This window comes from Poecile atricapillus, chromosome W (assembly GCF_030490865.1).
Source record: "Poecile atricapillus isolate bPoeAtr1 chromosome W, bPoeAtr1.hap1, whole genome shotgun sequence".
NCBI lineage: Eukaryota > Metazoa > Chordata > Aves > Passeriformes > Paridae > Poecile > Poecile atricapillus.
In genome coordinates this window covers 42,006,528-42,025,334 of record NC_081288.1, presented here as the reverse complement: position 1 = coordinate 42,025,334, position 18,807 = coordinate 42,006,528, and the positions used below count along the sequence as shown (strand labels likewise).

Here is an 18,807-nt window from a genome sequence, read left to right as displayed (position 1 = left end):
CCTGCCCAAATGCATTGTGTTTGGGTAAGAGGAGCAAGTTGGTGCTCATAAGGTCATGCTTTAGCACTGCATAAAACTTCAGATCAAGTGTTGAAATAATTTAACCTGTTTTCATCTATGCAATGACACTTTTGATTTTCCCTTGCAGCCACACAGTCTGGCCAGATGTCTGGGGAAGGTAAAGCTGGTCCCCCAGGAGGAAGCTCACGAGCAGCATTTCCACCTAGTAATAGAGGTCGGGGCCGTTTTCCAGGTGCCATTCCAGGTGGAGACAGATTCCCTGGACCGGCAGGGCCAGGAGGGCCACCACCGCCTTTCCCAGGTAAAATTATGCATATATGGAGTTCCAATCTTGTGTTTCAATGTGGCATACTTATTTGGGAAATGATAAAGATCAAGGCAATTCAGTAATAACCCATAATCAGTGTTCACAGCTGGACTGTAGGATTTGACTGTTCCTTTGTTGATATTCAACAGGGAGTTGTACCTAAGTAAATTTGGTAGCAAGACAAGAGCTTTTTTAGATACATTCCTTATACTATGTCAAAATGCATATTTAAGTATGAAAAAAATAAAAATACATCATGTTAGCAGGTAAATTTGACTTTAGTGTAGTTGAGATTTTCTGATTTGCTATATGTGATGAGAATGCCTGTGTTGCAGTATAAAGTAACTAATTTCCTTATTGTACAAGTTTGCATGTGATCAGAAATTCAGCTTTAATTCATGCCCACTGACAGGTCAGTTGGTAGGCACTTTAAAACAGCAGAAATTTGAAGAGGAGGTCTGCATGTTTAGTTAGGTATCTGATATAGAAAAAATCTATTAAACAGGTTTGCACTGCAGTGAAGTTCTTTTTAGAGCTGACATATTTTTTAGTAAATGTCATTCAGTAATAGATTGTCTACCAACAGCCCAAGGGACCTAGTCAAATTGGTAAAACAGTACTGAGAACCTAAAAGAAGGTTTCAATACAGCATCTACATTACTTTCTCTAATACAGCTTCTCCCGTATTTTTAATATGTATTTTATCTTAAGCCCCTATGAAAAAGTAGCTGCAGTAAGATGCAATGTTTTCTGGTTTTTGTAATCTTCTTGTGGGTTTTGGAAACAGCAGCAGGTGATTAAGTGATTTGAGGAGGGGAGTTGTCAGTGTTAAAGATAATGTTGCTCTTTTTAGATATCTCTAGATATCTAGTGTCAATAGATACAGATAAGTTAAAAATTTTCTAGGCTGCTGGACCCAAAGCAGGAACACGCATGTCTTGTACATGCTGCACGGTGTTCAGGGAGGGAGGGTTGGTTTCTTTTTTGTCATTGTTTTTAAGGATAAAAAAAAAAGAAGAATTTTGAATAATTTTATTTCTTTGTATTTATTCACTCAATTTTATTTATTTTTTTTGTTTCTTTTGGTTTTTTTGTTTTTTTTTTTTTGTTTTTGTTGTTTTTTATTTTTATTTTAGCTGGACAAACTCCCCCACGTCCACCCTTAGGTCCTCCTGGCCCACCAGGCCCACCAGGCCCTCCACCGCCTGGTCAGGTCCTCCCACCTCCATTAGCTGGACCTCCTAATCGTGGTGATCGTCCACCACCACCAGTTCTGTTTCCAGGACAGCCTTTTGGTCAGCCTCCACTTGGGCCACTTCCTCCAGGCCCTCCACCACCAGTTCCAGGCTATGGGCCACCACCAGGTCCACCACCACCTCAGCAGGGTCCACCTCCACCTCCGGGTCCATTTCCCCCTCGTCCGCCTGGCCCTCTTGGGCCTCCCCTGACTCTTGCTCCTCCTCCACATCTCCCTGGGCCACCGCCAGGTGCTCCACCACCAGCACCACATGTGAATCCAGCTTTCTTCCCCCCACCTGCCAATAGTGGCATACCCACTTCAGACAGCCGTGGCCCACCTCCGACAGATCCATATGGCCGACCTCCACCATATGACAGAGGTGACTATGGGCCACCTGGAAGGTGAGTTCTTTTAGTCTAATGTGTTTGGGTAGCAGATTTTACTCCTCTTGTTGGAAGCGTTTGATTTTTCCCTTTTAATGAAAATGTTAGGAAAAATTAGAAGTAGGGCCAGAAGGGATCCCACCAATCTTGTCGCTTGCCCCTTTTAACTTCTCCAAGGGAATGAATCTGAGAAACATATTTGCTGCAGGAAGAAAATCCTGAAATGCAACACCAGTAATCTCACTTCCCTTTTCAGCTCTGAACTGTTTGTCTTTGCTGTATTTGGCAGTGTCATCATTTCATGTGTTCTACATGTAAACTTATATATCACTTATGCAGCAGCTTCTGGTTGTGCTTCTGTCTTAACTTGAAATTCTGACTTTTATCTGTATCATCGTGCTTTGCAGGCTGCCTTTTAAGAATGCTCTGGAGTTTTCTTTTTCAAATATGTGCATATGTTGAGGTCATACCAAGCTCATACCATATTCATCTTTCAGCAGCATTGCTTGTCCCTTTTTTCTTCAGGATTTAATTAAAACTTAGTATTTGTCTTAAAAGCCAGATGTGAATTTACTGCAAGACTTTTACGTTCCTTTCCTATCAAGATGTTTCTGCTCATTTGGTGCAATCTTGCTGTGTTTGTAGCAGTGGCTTTTCCTGTGGTTAATCCTCTCTGCGACAGAGTTCTTAAGTCCCTGACTTGACTTGTCAAGTTTTTCACATCTTGTTTGAAACATCTTTTTCATCTGTGATTTCAAGCATCCCTGTCTTGCTGCTGTTTCGTGATTTTCACCATACTTGTATTTGTCAAAAATTTTGGCATAAATTCTAAGAGAGACGGTTTTACATAGTTAGATTTGAATTTTTTCAGTAGTAATTGTACTGCTAGCATAAGACACACTTTCCTGGCTTAAAATGTTTCCTGCAAAGATGCTGTGCTTTGGTTCTTTTTTTACCACAAAGTTTAATGCCCCCAAGCATTTGTACATGTGATGTTCATACGAAAATAACTATAGAAACTCAAGCATTTGGCTTAATTGCCTGAAATATAAGACTATAAGATGTTGGGTGTTTTTTGATGGACAAAATCAAGATTGTCTGCAGTTTATAGAATGTCTGGGGAGGGAAGGAGTGGGAATAGGACAGTATAACTTACTGTCCAGTATTTTCATTAATAATGTTGAAGCTATCATCCATAACTATTTAAATTGTCATTAATTATATATCATAGGCGTTTCACTGGAAATAACATGTCCATAAGAGAAAAATTACATATTCCATTCTATGGGAGGCACACGAAAAATAATACTCAAAACTCAGGGAGGTATGAATTTTTAGACATTTCCTCTTATGCTAAACTGGCTATAGGATCTTGTTCCACTTCTTGCAATTAAGAGGATAGCATTGCTTATTATTCTGCATTTTCTTTCTACCAGAAGAACTAACACTGTTCTAGAAATATCAAGCAGTGGGCCAGTTTGACAGTCTCAGCATTTTTCTCTTAACACATTTCTCCAAAATTTCTATGTGACACAGAGACTGCCTAATAGGACACTGCAAAACTTTTGGGAAAATTTAGGTTTACTTCTGTTACTTTGCAAACCCTCTATAGGTAGCTGATAATTGAAGTGTAATGAGTATGAGGATTCTGCTTTATTGCTTCCTCCTTACTGTGACTAGTAGGGAGATTAAATTGGAGTACCTTGAACTTGACCAGAAATTAAAAAAAAAACAAACAAAATTGCTGTAAAATGATGACATATCATTCAGAAAATTGAGTGTTTTAAAGATAACTACATTTGTTTTTCAAAAGTTACAGCATTCTGGTCTTAGTTAAGATATGGGAAACAGGATCATATAGTTCTGATTCCAGTACTGTTATGAAAATTTTCTCTAATTTTGCTCAAAGCTGCATTGCCTATGTACGTGAATTTCCACATCCATTCAGCTGGGAATATCTATTTATGTACCTTCAAGGATTTTATAAAAATTGTAAATATTTGTCAAGCACAATATTAAGTGCTGCTGAATGTTTGAAATAGATGGGATGAAAAAAAAGTCTGCTTATACAGCAATGTCTTAATTGGTTTTTTGGGATTTTTTTGTTTGGTTGGTTTGTTGGGATTTTCTGTTTGGTGGTTTTTTTTTTAAGCTTTCAGGATTTTATACTGTAACGATGGTCCTTAACAAAACCAAACCCAGATCCTGCTTTCTTTTCTGTTTGTCACTGCTTAAAGTTGCAAACTTGGATTGTTGAAAATGCAATGATAATTTCTGAGGTTTTCCTTAACCTTCTAAATACTAGTTTTATTGCTTGCAGAGAAATGGATGCTGCGAGGACACCTCTAAGTGAAGCAGAATTTGAAGAAATCATGAATAGAAATAGAGCGATCTCAAGCAGTGCAATTTCAAGAGCTGTATCAGATGCCAGTGCTGGTTAGTAAAACTCAGTTAATGTGTTTGCTATTCTACCCATCTGAAAAGAATTTATAGTTGTTTTTTTTAAATTAGGAATCTGAAAGGCCTTAAGCCACATTTTCCTGATAGGGTGCTGAATTTAGGTACAACTTATGACTGATTTTGGACTGTGCACCAGTTAGTTTCTAGGAAAACTTTCTGAGTACTGATCTGGACAGTATTTTAATATTTGATGCTACAGTAAATTATCTAGATGGGTGTTTAAGAGAAGATACTCAAAACAGTAATACTGTTACAGATAAAAATCTATGTTTTAATTTGCATAATTTTCTGATCCTGATCTTACATCATTTTCAGGGGACTATGGAAGTGCTATAGAGACCTTGGTAACTGCAATTTCCTTAATCAAACAGTCCAAAGTATCTGCAGATGATCGCTGCAAAGTACTTATTAGCTCTCTTCAGGACTGCCTTCATGGAATTGAGTCCAAGTCTTATGGTTCTGGATCCAGGTAAAACTTTCCTCTTCCATCTGCTCTTACTTAAAAAAGAGAAGGTGTAGTGCAGGACTAATTTAGACAGAAGAAACTAAGGCATGTAAGAAGTTAGTGATTTGCTGAGTTGCACAAGAAATATGTGAAGGAACCAAATATTAAGTCTTTCCTGAGCCTAGGAAAGCTGCCTTTTAATTAACCTTCTTTTCAAAATTGATCTGACTAGCTTCACTTTAACTCTTGGTTTTATTTGGTGGTTTTGGCTCACATTTCCCATATGCAGAATAGCAGCCATGTTGTAGTGATCATTTGACGTGTGGTGCATTTCTCCCAGCTGATTTCAGACATCCTTCATTCTGAGTGCTTCAGCTTTTCCTTGCTACATTATAAAGTGGGTGTCCCTTACTACCTGTAACTGAGTTCTTAGCCACCACTGTTTGTACCGGGTATCTTTAATGCTATAAACAAAAATATAACTGCATCACAATGAACAGATCGTTCCCTCGTATATGTTTTTGGTCAAATTTGTACTCATAAGTAGACTACAAAACTGGCATGGGGTTGACAAGTATTTTGAAGAAAAAATTAATGAAGTAATTTCTTTTAGAAGACGTGAGCGATCCAGAGAGAGGGACCACAGTAGGTCACGAGAAAAAAGTAGGCGCCACAAATCACGTAGTAGAGATCGTCATGATGACTATTACCGGGAAAGAAGCCGTGAGAGAGAGAGGCATCGTGATCGTGACAGAGATCGTGACAGAGAACGAGACAGAGAGAGAGAATATCGTCACCGTTAAAGAAGGTGAGCATTTCTCTCATGTTCTTCAACTTTACTGACTTACTAAAAGTAACCATTCTAGGTTTGAGATTATTTATACCATTCATATCTGTATTTAAATGATCCTGCAGTATGTACTGAATCACTTTCTTCTTGCAGCACCTGACATGAACACAGGTAAGTAACAACAGGTAATTCACTGGTCTTGGGAGGGCGCAAGTATTTGTACAATTATCTTCTACATTCTGCATGCCACCTCTTGTTTTGGCTGATAATAGTGTTTCCAGTTTTTATGAAATGTGATTGGACCACTTCTTAAAAAGGCAGTAAGTCAGACTGTTCTCTTTGATCTTAAAAGATTATATTAGTTTTATGGTTTTATTTCTTAATTGTATTTAAAAATACTAGTTTTGTATTTTAAAATATACTTCTGTAAGGACTACAGCATTTAGCCCTCCATAGATTGTGTTTGGATTATTTCAATGTCCATACACTTATTGTCCGTGCACAGGTATGATGGTGGTTTTGTGGGTTTTGGTATTTGTGGGTTTTGTTGTTTTGTTTTGTGTTGTTTTTGTTTTGTTGGTTTTTGGTTTTTTTTTTCCCCCTGGTGCGTTTTAGTCAAATTCAGGAAATATAACCAGATTTTTTTCTTTTTTTTATGAAATGTGACCTGTCAGTATCTTCTGCCTTCTAGCTAAATCCAGGTATTAACCTTCAGTAAAATTTATTATCAGTTGTTGCCCACCACCCTGATTTTTCAGTCTGTCCCCCTTCTGGTAGTAAAGTCTTTTTCTGAAGACTAGTAAACAAATATATGACACTAGTATTGATTCTTTTCTGGTTGTTCACTATCTAACATGCTCTTTTATTTCATGTATCTGAAGTCTTCTATGCATCAAATGTCTAGACAGCTAGAGTAGCATGCTAAACAATTATTCTTTTCCATGTACTGCTTTAAAATACTAGAAATATTTACATTATATCATGTAGCATTTTGAGGGTTGGGAATTAAAGCCGCCCATAATTCCTTATTTGACAACTGAAGAGAAACCAACCCTACCTAATAGTGGTCTTTTCCCTTTTTGAAAGAACTTCCACTACATCTACACTGAAATTGAAGCTTGTAGATGTGCCTGTCTGCCCAGCTTCCATTTCTTACATTTAACCTCAGATTTAGTTTCCAGATTTTGCATGTGTTTTTTTGTTCATGGAAGTTAATTTATAGATGTTACAGAGTAAAACCTGTAGAAGTCAAATAAAATGTAGTATAGTCTTAAGTGAAAATACAGTTCTGTTTGTGTTAAATGTCGGTTTTTCAGCCAGGCTTTTTGTGTCACTGACACACCTCTGGGAAAGAGCAAATTATGATAGTACATGCTTTAGTGTGTTGTGAATTAAGTGGGATGTTGTCTCAGGTTCTTATACCAGCAGGGGACACAAAAAGAAGTAACTGACCTAGAGAAGGGGAGTCAAAGGCTTAAATAGGAAAGTAAAACATGGCAGCTGAAATAAAGTTGGCAGTGTACTTCTGTTAATGCCACTTTTTGCCATTAAAAATGGATTGAAAGAAATATTTCTGGAATTTAGTAAAAATATCAACTCTGGTTCTTAATTGTAAAAAAGAGAACATAAAAATACATATATAATGAAAGTAAATGTAATTCCTTTTGTTGAACTTGGTTTTTACCTTTTATAATAAATGCATATTTCTGATATTTGCAAATAGTTGTTACTAATAGAGGTAACCATTGAACTGAGTAATGGATGCATTTCCAGAGTGATTTCCTTCTGGTGGAGATGAGCAAACCACACTAAAGATGGTTAATAGCCTGGATTGAAAGATAATTTTTTTAACCCTGACATAGTTTTACTAATCTAGCTTTAATTTTTGTGTATTTAGTGTTGTGCACATAGATACAGATTTACTGTGCCAAGTACAGATTTCCTACTCTCTTACCCCAAGAGCATATATCAAACAGCATTAGCTTGTATTTTATAATTTCTGATGCACAATTTACACTGAGGCTGTGATTTCAGTCTCAGTTCAGGTGGGATTTATATTTGCAAGATCCTTCAGCTTTGTTGTGTGCTGGGACTTTTCTTTCAAAAGGGTGTCTTGGTAAGATTCCCTTGTGTGAAGAAAATAAGTCCTAAGAACTTGATTTAAATGGAAATTTTAGTATACTACATGTAAATGAAAGCATTTGGTATTTTTTTAAGTTGTAAACATTGTGTCTTGTTGCTGTCTTAATGAAGAAGAGCTTTATTGTAGTTTCGTTTTTTATATATTGATACACACACACATAAAAGAAATGTAGTTATCTCCTGGTTTGTATGTTTCATTTTCACTAAGATGTATGTTCCCATACATTTTTTGTTTCATTTTTTACACTGAATAATAATCATAAACTGATTTAACACTCAGTCATTTAATAAATATCAACAGTGCTGAAACGAGTTATTCCCCATATTACTGTGTTTTGCCAGAAAACATGAAGTTGCCTCTGTGCCTACACCCTGTGAATGGCACCTATATTTCTCCTTATTGTGTACCTATAGTCATGACTGTGATACTGTACTGGCCTTTTTTCCAAAGTGTTACACGTCTAGTTCAGAAGGATTCTAAGGGTCCATTGTGAAAACTTTTGTAAACAGTGAAATTCGGTTTGTACTGTATTATATTTATAGAGATGGGTTAAATTGGAATAACTTACAAAATATGTTTATAACAGTAAAACTCTAAAAAGTTTAGTTGTACCATATCAGATGTTTACACTTCTGTTTGTACACTTCACAATTTAAAATTAAACTGTTGCAAGATTTTTGTGCCTTCACTTGAGTAAGACTTCATGTACATTGACAGTCTATTCTCTTGAATTACTATTCACGGAATGCTTCCTTGGAACATCTTGCCTTTGCTGATAGAAAGCCTGTAAATATAAAAGATAACAATGGATTTAAGACAAATGTCTAACCTGTATTACTCAAAAAAACTGAGAACCCAAATGAATGACATTTAGAAGAATTAACAGCAAAATTAATGTGTACAAACAGAATAGTAATGTAACTTCATCAGCATGAATCCTGACTTATTAGGCAAAATTTTTTAACTGATAATCAATAATGTATTTCTAGCTGATACATTGTCCCAATCTTAATCTGTCTGAATTTCTATAGCTGCTGAATGTTAAGCTTTTCATTTTCTGTTTTTGTTACTGGGTTAATTGATTATTTCCTATTTAAACTGGATTTGGATTGAATTGCAAAGACAAAACCACAACATTGTAACAGTTGATATGTATGTAGACTTTGTATTCCATATTCCATGTTTATTCTCTGATTTTTTTTGCTCTCAAACCACTGTAAGCAAAATAATTTGAAGTCTGAGACTCATATTCTTCAAAAGCTGCTCTCAGATCACTCTGAAATTACTTACAGCTTTCAAGTGATTCAATGGTTGGAATTTTTTGTGTCAGTAGGAGGGAAAATGGTACTGATGGCTTACATAGTATTCATTATATTTTGCTTTTCTAAGTTGGAACGGTCCTGTAACTGTGCTAATAACCACTTAAACATCAAGTGAGGTATGAAATTAGCATTTTAAGAAACCTTGTAATAAATTGGCAAATGCCTATTTTTAATAGGCTATTTTAATAATAAGCTTCTAGTTAATAAGTAAATCATGTGGTAACATTGTTCAAGACCTGGGTATATACCTGTCTAGAATTATATTAGGTATTAGTCTTAAGCTATTATGAATATTGTTTACCTAATCTCTCTTTTTTTTTAAAAAAACCCTATGCTTTATGTGGGGCTGGCACTATTCTTCTGTATTTAGCATTCACCAGATGCTTTGTGCATCTGACTCATTATTTGAAATCCAGCATATCATGATAGAGGCAAGCAGTGCCACTGGTTTATGTGCTTCTTAAAAAGTCTACCATTACTCTGGTGCTTTGCAGAAACATAGTTTGTCTATTAATGTTCAGAGATGAATCTGATTTTCCTGAGGGTGAAACAAGGATTTAAAAAATAAACAGAATATCTTTTGCTACTTATTTTCAAATGCATAACTTTAATTACCTTTTTCCCATGAATGTTTCTGTAATTTTATTGACTTCTGAGGTGTCCTTAGACACACTTATATTTTTTTTTCCTCATATCCTGGGCTTTTTTATTTGTGAATTCATTAGTTTTGACAAATTTGATCTGTGTGAAAATTCCCCAAGAAACTTATAGGTGTATGAAACACAGAAGTGAAAATGTTTGTTTGATGCAATGTTCTTCAAAGAATGAACAAAATTCACTTTTTTACTTTTGCTCATTGTGGTTTGAGAACTAGTATTTCTTTTTACAAAAAAAAGGAGACACGTGAGAGATCTTCATTTTTGTTTTCCTGTGGGAGCTCAATCTGCCTTTTTGTCTCTTCCTCATATATTAATGTGAAGAATACTTTCCAGTAATTAGTATCTTTTTAATTTGTAAACTCAAGATTGAATTTTCTGATTGCACCTCTCTGTTCATCAGTTAGTTTTGGTGAATAGACAGGCTGGGATAATAGAAGAAAGATACCTGACAAATGAAATTAGTTTAGGAGGATTTTCCCCCAAGTAAAATTATTTATACAGTCATGAAATTGTTGGTGTGTTGATCTTAAATTATGCACTAAGACTGAACAAAGACAGCAGGTAAGTACACTCATAATAGCAGGGGGGAAGAGGCAGCAAATGTGAGAAGGTGTTAGTGCTGATGAAATAGTCTGTACGTGTATGCTAAACAGAACAGAACCACATGTGTAACTCTGCTGATCTCTGATGCTGAAAAACAAATAGAAAGTTAAGCTTGAAATTCCTTCATTCTCACTATGTTATAGCTAAAGCATCAGACTATTTGGGGTATTTTGTGATGTTCTGGAATGTAGGTTAAACTAAAAAGAAATTTTTGGCTTTTAAGCTGATACTTTCTGTGGGATTTTTGGTTTGTGTGTTTTTCTTCATGTATAGAATAAAATAAAGGAGAATTACATGAAGTAATTCATAGCAGCTTCTAGGATATAATAACAAATGTATATTGTGCATTTTACTGAAATGTGAACATGTGAGATTGAAATTCAATCTCTGAAAATAAACTACTATAACAAAACTTGATGGGTATATGTATATACAGCTTTAAAATTGCTGTAGAATTTTCAAAATTTTAAAGGCTGTTTAAAGCTTTTATGTGAATATTTGGATAATTGGAATTAAAGGGAAAAAAATAGAGGTGCTATTGCAAGATGCTTTTGAGATACATATATATATATAAGAAATCTATTGGGGTTTTGTTGTAAGAGTGTGTCTTTGTGGGGAAAAAATGCTCAAGTTGCATCTCTTGCATAAATACAGAAATGTTTGATCACTCAAGTACTGAGATTTCATTCGTGAAATGTTCTGGCATAAACCCTGAACTTTTAAACCACAAAATTTCTATTCAACACCTAAGTCTGAAATTTGGATAGATTTGATAAATTTTGGTAGAAATGCTGAGAAACTCCTTGGTGTCTGGTGTTAAATTGTACAAATCTAACACGTGCTTGAGACAGATAGCTTTTGTATGAGCTTGAGGCAGATGGAAAGATGCCAAGAAATACTGACTAGAGATTTAATTTTTTTAAAAGTTTTCTGTTGCTTCAATATTCTACTTGCTTGTAGAATACTGAAAAGGGGCTGAGCACACAGGTATAATCCATACAGATTTATTTATTTTTGGAACCACAAGGATTTCCAGTTTTGTCAAGATACAGTGGCAGAATATTTGGAACCAGCATGTACGCCACTTTGGATTTTAGTTGGCCATGTTTCTAAAAATGAAGGCTCAGTGTGGTGCTGACCATCTTAAGAGCCCTATACCAAAAAGCATTAATCCTAAATTCACTTTATTGTGCATTCTTTAGAGTTCCTGTAGTTCTTTAAGTACCTTTACAAATATAATAAATTATTCCCAGGAACTGAAGCTTTCTTATGGTAGTATTATAAATCTATATAGGGCGCTTTGGATCTGTTAACTGTTGCTATAGACATAATTGAGATCCATAATTCTGGCTGCAGCAATTGTGTGATGAGAGCAGCAAATTCTGATGTGCAGTCTCACAGCTGTCAGGTACTGACTTTTTCCACTAGAAAACTGAGATTCTCTCCTGTCTGTTTTTGCTCACTTAGCTCACAACTTTAAAACAATATTTTTCTTGTGGAAGTAGCACTTTGTCAGTCACTTTGCTACCAATTAATTTCAAAAGTAACATAACTCCTATGGAAACATTGGGGAAGCTCCTTCCCCAGAGGCCAAAAGTAGTTACTTGTGGATGCATTCGAGATCTGGGAACAAAATCTGTGAATAAGAGAAGAAATTCCACTCCCTGATTTGGATTAGTTCATATGCATACTGTAGTGTATAGGGTCTACTTGGTTATACTTGGGATTTTTTTTTTAAGTTCTTGTTGACAGTCATTTTGAGGAAATGAAGAAGAAAAATTGCGTATTTAGTTTTCCCAGCTTTTGAATTTTTGTGCTAGTAGAATATTTGACAGCTGTGTACTGTTGCACGTTTGTGAAATTGCTTCTCGAAATGTCTTGGTTTTCAAATGAATAATTTAATGTGTTGGGTTTTAAAAATAATTTGATTGAAACTACTTTGAAATTATTGAATGTTGAAATTGTGAATTATTAATGAAATTAAGATAGCTAATTGTTTTGTAATGGAATTCAACTGAAATCCAGTGTATGGAATTATACCATCCCAAGCATTTTGTGAACTCTTACAGTAATTAACTTTGAAATGTGTGGTTCCCTGATTTGCCAAAATAGATGAGAATAGGAAGTAGGGCTTGGGGGTTTTTCCAAGGGCAAGTAGGTGAGGAAACCTGCAAATCTACATTGTATTAACTGAAAAGTGGGTTCTTGTGCATAACTGCAAGTGTGTATTTTTTAGATGTGAACCCCATCCAGCTTGCCACTAGTCTTTTGAAGTACTGGTGCCAGATTCTGTGTACTTTTAAATGTTACTGAGCTCTGAGCCATCCACTTCATTATACTATCAATTAATTATTTAAATGTCAAACTAGCTTAAAACTTATGTAAGTGGGCAGGTAAAAATGTAAAAATCTAATTGTGGTAAAACTACTTCAAATTCTTGTTCAGTTACTCTTGCAGAATGCATACTTTAGGAAGTGTTCTATATAAATTTTGCAGTCAGTCATAGAAGCAGTAGTTATTTCTTTTTTTACCATCAGTTCTTTAACTGTGAAGTTTATATTCTTTCATCTTGGTTGTACAACAACATTAATCTTATTTTTAATTGCTGTATTATAAAACAATGAGTACAAATAAATAGCTACTGCTTCTGGGTGTTTTGTGTTAGTTAACATCATGGTGAAGTAGATGCACGAGTTGTGTATGTATAGATAAGCCAACAATTTTCTGTGTGTTTTGGGGACTAGCAAAATCTACATCACAAATTTTGACACATTACAGCTGAAGGAAGAGGAACAGCGTGCAAGACAAGATACATTCTTCAAGGAAAGATGCTTGTCCAGCAGTTTGCTTCATGTGATTGAACTGAGCCTGTAAGGATTCATGGATAATATGAACAGGAATAGATCTGAATAAAGCAAATCTGCATACATGGTAACCAGTAGCTCTTTTACTTTTTTATGTTGCTTAACTGTTTTATTTGAGGGAAACCTGTGTGATTTAAACCTTATAGCTTTTGCAACTTTATTACTGGTTATATACATTTGGCAATTATAATGTGCAAGCAATTGAAAAAAGTCAAGTAAATGCTTGTTTTTTATAGTAGTTTGTTCATGTTAAACTGTTCATATAATGTCTGTACACAGCACCACTGATTACAGTAGATGTAGTGTTGTAATAAACTGTTTAATGGGGCTGATGTGTAAAGCTGTTCAAGTTATTTGATGTTTACACCTCAGGGAAAGTCATGTGTTGAGCAATATTTAAAGATAATGTTACAATGAAAACGTTGATGCTGTCTTCAAAAACATCGCAATAGTTCTTGCATATGCCTCAACTTAATCTTGCATTCAGCGAGTTAAACGTACTAATGTTGCGCTCTCCCACTCAATTTTGATACAAAAATAGGTGGTTGCGAAAAACCTTTAATTCTGTTTTGCTTTTTAGCAGTGTTTACCTAGGTGGCTTGTGAATTTGCTAATTGACTTATAAAACTGTAAAAACTGCAGCTCTCTGTGGTCAGTTGTTCTGAGGAGAGATAGTCCCAGGTCTGTGATTTTTAGCACACTAAAAATTTTGTCTCTCATACAACCTTGATATCCTGATTGACACTACAGTTAATATAAACAGTTCATATGAACTTAAACTGCCCATAATAAAGGGTAGAAAGGTTAGGTTTAAAGCACCCAAAATCCTGCAGTTGCTTACAGTTTTATAGTAATAGTGCTTGTGTGTCTTCCCTCTCCACCCCCAAGGCCGTAGCAGTCTGTACATAGTTGTATATTAGAAATGTGCCAGAAGAAATAAGATGTTACCATTTTTATGACTCCATGGGTTTGGTATTTTTTTAATACTTTGGGGTTTATTCACACATGCATATAAAAGAGAAGGTACATTTGTATGTCCTTGTTCACCAGTGGGCAATATTTAAATGTCTTAGCAAAAAATGGCACTGATTACATTTGTCAGATGAGGTTTTGTAAATTTACCTAAAAACAAATGAACGGAGCACTCAGTGAAACTAGGCGTCAAATTAAAGAATTTGTTTTAAATTTCATCAAGTGTGAAACACAAGAAAAGAGAAATTACATTAAAGCTGCAAAAGCTTCATTCCCGTCAGCCTTGCGCAAAGGCTCACTTTTAGTCTATTGTAAAGCGTTATGTAACAGACATGCTCCTGGAGTTGTCACTCGTTCAAATAGCTGCACTTAATGTTTTAAGTTAAGTTTCAAGACCTCAGATGGCTTTAAGAGGCAACTCTTAGAAGTCTCTTGATTTCTTTTTTACCAATTTTGAAGATTTTACAGCTGACTTAAAATGTTACCCTGTTCAGGAAAGCATTTAAATCTGTTTGGTTTTCCAGAGCATCTAAAACATGTGTTTACATTTCATAGATTTCAAGGAATGTAAACATATACTTTAAGTGTTGTATTTGCATACATGAGTGATTTTTATGCTTTACTGAGTTGGGACCAGTAGCTTATGCAACTGCAAAAGTTTTGCATAAGCCTGAAATGCTCTAATATTTTTGGCACCTATTCACCCAGGTTTCCTGCAGCCAGGTTGATGGTGTTGGACTTGGCTACAGCTTCAGATTTACCCCTTTTTCTTTTTTCCTTATATTGTGTACCTCAGTTCCTCAAGCATGGGATCACTGGTGTTTATTGAACTATTTGCTACTGAGAAGATATTTCACGTGTTTGTTTAATCCTGTTTGAAAATGAAAACTGCCTTTTAAAATTTTGTAAACCTGAAAGTTGTATCAAGCAAGTCATGAATCATTTCCTGCTTTTTTTGTGAATAGGTATTGGTTACAAACAGTACTGTTGTAACTTTTTTTTCTTTACTTAAAAACATTGTTTACTACTGTGTGTAATAAGTTTAAGGAAGAAATTACCTGCCTGTAGCAGTTAAATGGGGAATATCTAATACTGGAAAAGCAGCAGGTAAGTAATACTCCATTGCGTAGATATATTAAATTTTAAAATAAAAAAAAGTAACATTACAAGCATTTAATGTAGGAACTCATATTTTAGTCCACATTGAAATAGATTTGAGATTGTTGCTCTTTTTACATAGAGTGTAATTTCTCACGTATTTCCATTGCTGGCAATGGAAATAGCAGGGAGAGAATAGCAGGGGGTGAATAACATAAGTTAAACTGAATGACCATTGTGATCTGAGAGATGAGATCCCTGTATGAAGCCCATTATTTCTGCCTGTTCTCCAAATTCTTAGTTTTAACTGGTAAATGTACTGTGTTGCAATTTAGATAATACTCCCTTCTTTGTTGTGAGCTTCCTTTGTTAGATTTTTTTATAAAACAAAAAATGTATAGAAAAAAATCCAAAGACCCTGATAGACACCAAAAAAGGAATATGCCTAATGTACATCATGTATAACTGGATTTGTAGAAGAATTTTTACCAAGTCTTGGTTTACTAAAGGTTCCTGCAATTTCCTGTGCATATGTAGGAAATGGTAGTTTGGAAACTCGCTGATTGGTGGTGATGCCATGATGGCTACTGCTGTTTAATATTCATTCAGTTGTATTTCATTTCCTTTTGTTGATGAAAGGATGAAATAATCTGTGAGGAAATACTTCATTTTCTTTTAAAATAATGAGTTTATGGGTAGCATTGAAAATATTATCTTAAGGCTATGTCCTTTATCTTGAAAGACAAAACTTACAAGTAGTGACTTAGGGGTGGTGGTGCTTTACCAACAGAACTTGTTTTAGTGGTTTGTTTTTTTAGAAGTAGAGGGTGTTTTTTTAAAAAGTAAATTTTTTACAGGACTATACGTTTTGGCAGGTCAAAGTACTTAAGAAGGAGAACATAGCATTTTGGAAACCATATAGTCTTTTTTTTCCCTCATTCCCTTTTTGCTTTCTGTGCCAATAATTTTTGTTCTGATAACATTTTGAAAAATGTTTGTCAGAACTTCAAATTTTTATTTACGGTATAGCTTATAAGCTTGGATAGCTGTTGTTTTTTGTGTTAAACAAGATATTTTTATTAAATTTAGACATCAGCTTTTTTCTTTATGAACTGAGTACGTTCTGGTTTTGTTCCTTTGAAATTGGTGAGGCTTAGTTTTTCTAACTGTATTTTTTTACCTGATTGTTTAGTTGCATACCTAAACCCTTGTAAATGTTTTTTTTTTCTAGTTGTATGTGGATAATTGGAGATTTAAATGTTGTATATACTTGTCATCTGTGTTTCTAGTAAAATACATGGCATTCTTTGTAGAAATACTTAATTCCTGATTTTCTTTCCTTATCCACTTGCTCTTTATGTACAGGTTAAACAGACACTGCTCCCATTTTTACTTACAGAATTTTATACGTAGCCTGTTAAAATTGTCTTTGGTTCTTGTGTGAACTGAGATACAGCCTTAAATTTCCTAACACAGTGCTCGTTAAGATATTGTCAGTCACATAGATTTAAATTTGAAACATATGTGTTTAGGACTGGTATTCTTCGGAGATCTGATACACTAAATTGCTTCTGCATTGAAATATAAACCCTTCAAGGTTTTAGAGAAGGAAAGTGGAGGTTACTGTCCATTTTAAAAAATTAATTTATTTGAATTCTTTCCAGAATAACAGTTGTAACATAGAAAAGAAGCAATGTGGATTCAGTTGAGATTCAAATTATTTTGGTAATTCACTGCACAGGTCTTGAACATAATGGTTGCAGCATGCTGATGAATCATGATGTTTATGCAGAAAAACTGTCTCTTGCAATTATGATGCCTTGCAATTATTACTTCAGATTGGCTTGGGGTAGATGGGGGTGTTGAGGTGGGTGTTTTTTGGTTTTGCAGTTGCTTCACCTTCCTCCCCTTTCCTCCCCATATCCCATTAAGGTCTGACATCCCATGTATTTTTACATTTCCATTTAGCTTTAGAGGATAAATTTACTAAGGAGCTGTTTGGGGTATAGAAGTTCATCGAATTTATGTTCTTGTGGGATTTGTTTTCCCCCATGTTGGACAAAATATGATAAAGCTCCTTATTCCATTTGTATATGATATGTTTGTTAATTCTTGAACCCTTTCAGTAGCCCCAGTGATTGCAGTGGGTTCTGGGATGATGCCTATGCCTGTGCTTAAATCTTCTAAATACATTAATTTTACAGAAGTCTCTTGAAAATAGTAAGCAGTATACCGTTGATCCTGATAGAATGGAGCATTTAAGTTGTAAAAATTCTCATCTATTCACATCATGTAATGTGATTTTTACATTATTTCAGAAATAACACTTCAGAGTATATTCACCTAACAGACTTCAGCCTCACCCTCTTGTACACAGTATTTTGTAATAGAAAATATTTTAAACTGTGCATATTATTATCACATTATGAAACAGACATTCCTTTGATCTTCAGATGTAAGAAAATGAGGAATGTGTGTGCTTTTATAAATATAAGTGGTTGCAAATTCATATTCCTTACTACTGCAGTTGTCCTTTTTTAAAATAATAATGAAAGGAAAAAAAAAAGCCGAGTATTTTAAAGGTGAAATACATTCCTATTTGGTAAACTGTAACATTTTTATGATGATTACCAGCACTGCTGACTTTCTAAACAAAAGGCTGTATTGTCTTCCTGTACCATTCCATTTTCTGGTTCCCGCTTTGCACAAGGATATATGAGTAAAATATTCAAGAAATGGTTTGAAATACAGGAGGGGGGCTGTAGAAGTTGGAATGCAGACTTGAAATGCAAAATGTAAGGAAATGGATGCCTGTCAGAATGCCTGACTCCAAAGGATTTCATATACATAGTAAACAGTTCCCTGATGCTGGCAGGCCAAAGAGTCTGTTGAATACTGGAGTTTTTTGAGACCTATATTTCTCCACAAGGTAAGATGGTATCCAAGCAAATGTGGATTTCAATACATTTTCAGCAGAGGTACTTAAATAATCTGTAAGTTTAGAGATAATTTCATTTTTTTAGATGTTACATTTGAAATATTGCACAACTTTTAGCTTTCATAGGTTTTTTTTCCAGCCTTTAGGAGACTGTTAAGCAATTTGCTGTCCAACTTTTGTGTTGGTCTTAAACTGCAATAGTAGTTTACCTTGTATTGAAGAAATAAAGACCATTTTTATATTAAAAAATACTTTCGTCTGTCTTCATTTCAGCTTGTATAATTTCTTTGCAATTCTCCTTATTGCCAGGCTTTTCAAATTTTGGGACATTAAAACTTGGAGGGCGGATATTCTAAGATAGTTACATCTAGATTCTGTGCTGTAATTGCTTCTGCATCTAGAAATAGTTTATACTAGCTCTTGTCCTTATCTGGACTTTTTGCAGCATTTACAACCAGTGAAAAGTGCAGACTCTTTTTTTAAGCTAACCTTATTTTTCTGTAAAATACAGTGACCCAATGAAGTGTGTTAACTAAAGGGAATAAAATAAGTATATGCATAA

At 34.9% G+C, this 18,807-nt stretch overlaps 1 protein-coding gene across 4 annotated transcripts in view; it reads left to right on the top strand.

Annotated features, from left to right (window-relative positions):
• LOC131592337 (cleavage and polyadenylation specificity factor subunit 6) overlaps positions 1 to 18,494 on the top strand; it is a 31,876-nt gene extending 13,382 nt beyond the window's left edge. The window contains exons 5-11 of one of the 4 annotated variants that reach the window (XM_058863766.1): positions 149 to 322; positions 1,465 to 1,969; positions 3,183 to 3,275; positions 4,272 to 4,387; positions 4,727 to 4,880; positions 5,473 to 5,664; positions 13,152 to 18,494. In XM_058863766.1, coding sequence (XP_058719749.1) covers positions 149 to 322; positions 1,465 to 1,969; positions 3,183 to 3,275; positions 4,272 to 4,387; positions 4,727 to 4,880; positions 5,473 to 5,659 — 1,229 coding nt within the window. In that variant the 3' untranslated portion in view covers positions 5,660 to 5,664; positions 13,152 to 18,494. Of the gene's footprint in view, positions 1 to 148; positions 323 to 1,464; positions 1,970 to 3,182; positions 3,276 to 4,271; positions 4,388 to 4,726; positions 4,881 to 5,469; positions 5,665 to 13,151 lie in introns of all 4 variants that reach the window. The other 3 variants (XM_058863765.1, XM_058863769.1, XM_058863768.1) reach the window with 3 other exon arrangements.
• Positions 18,495 to 18,807: the final 313 nt, after the last annotated feature.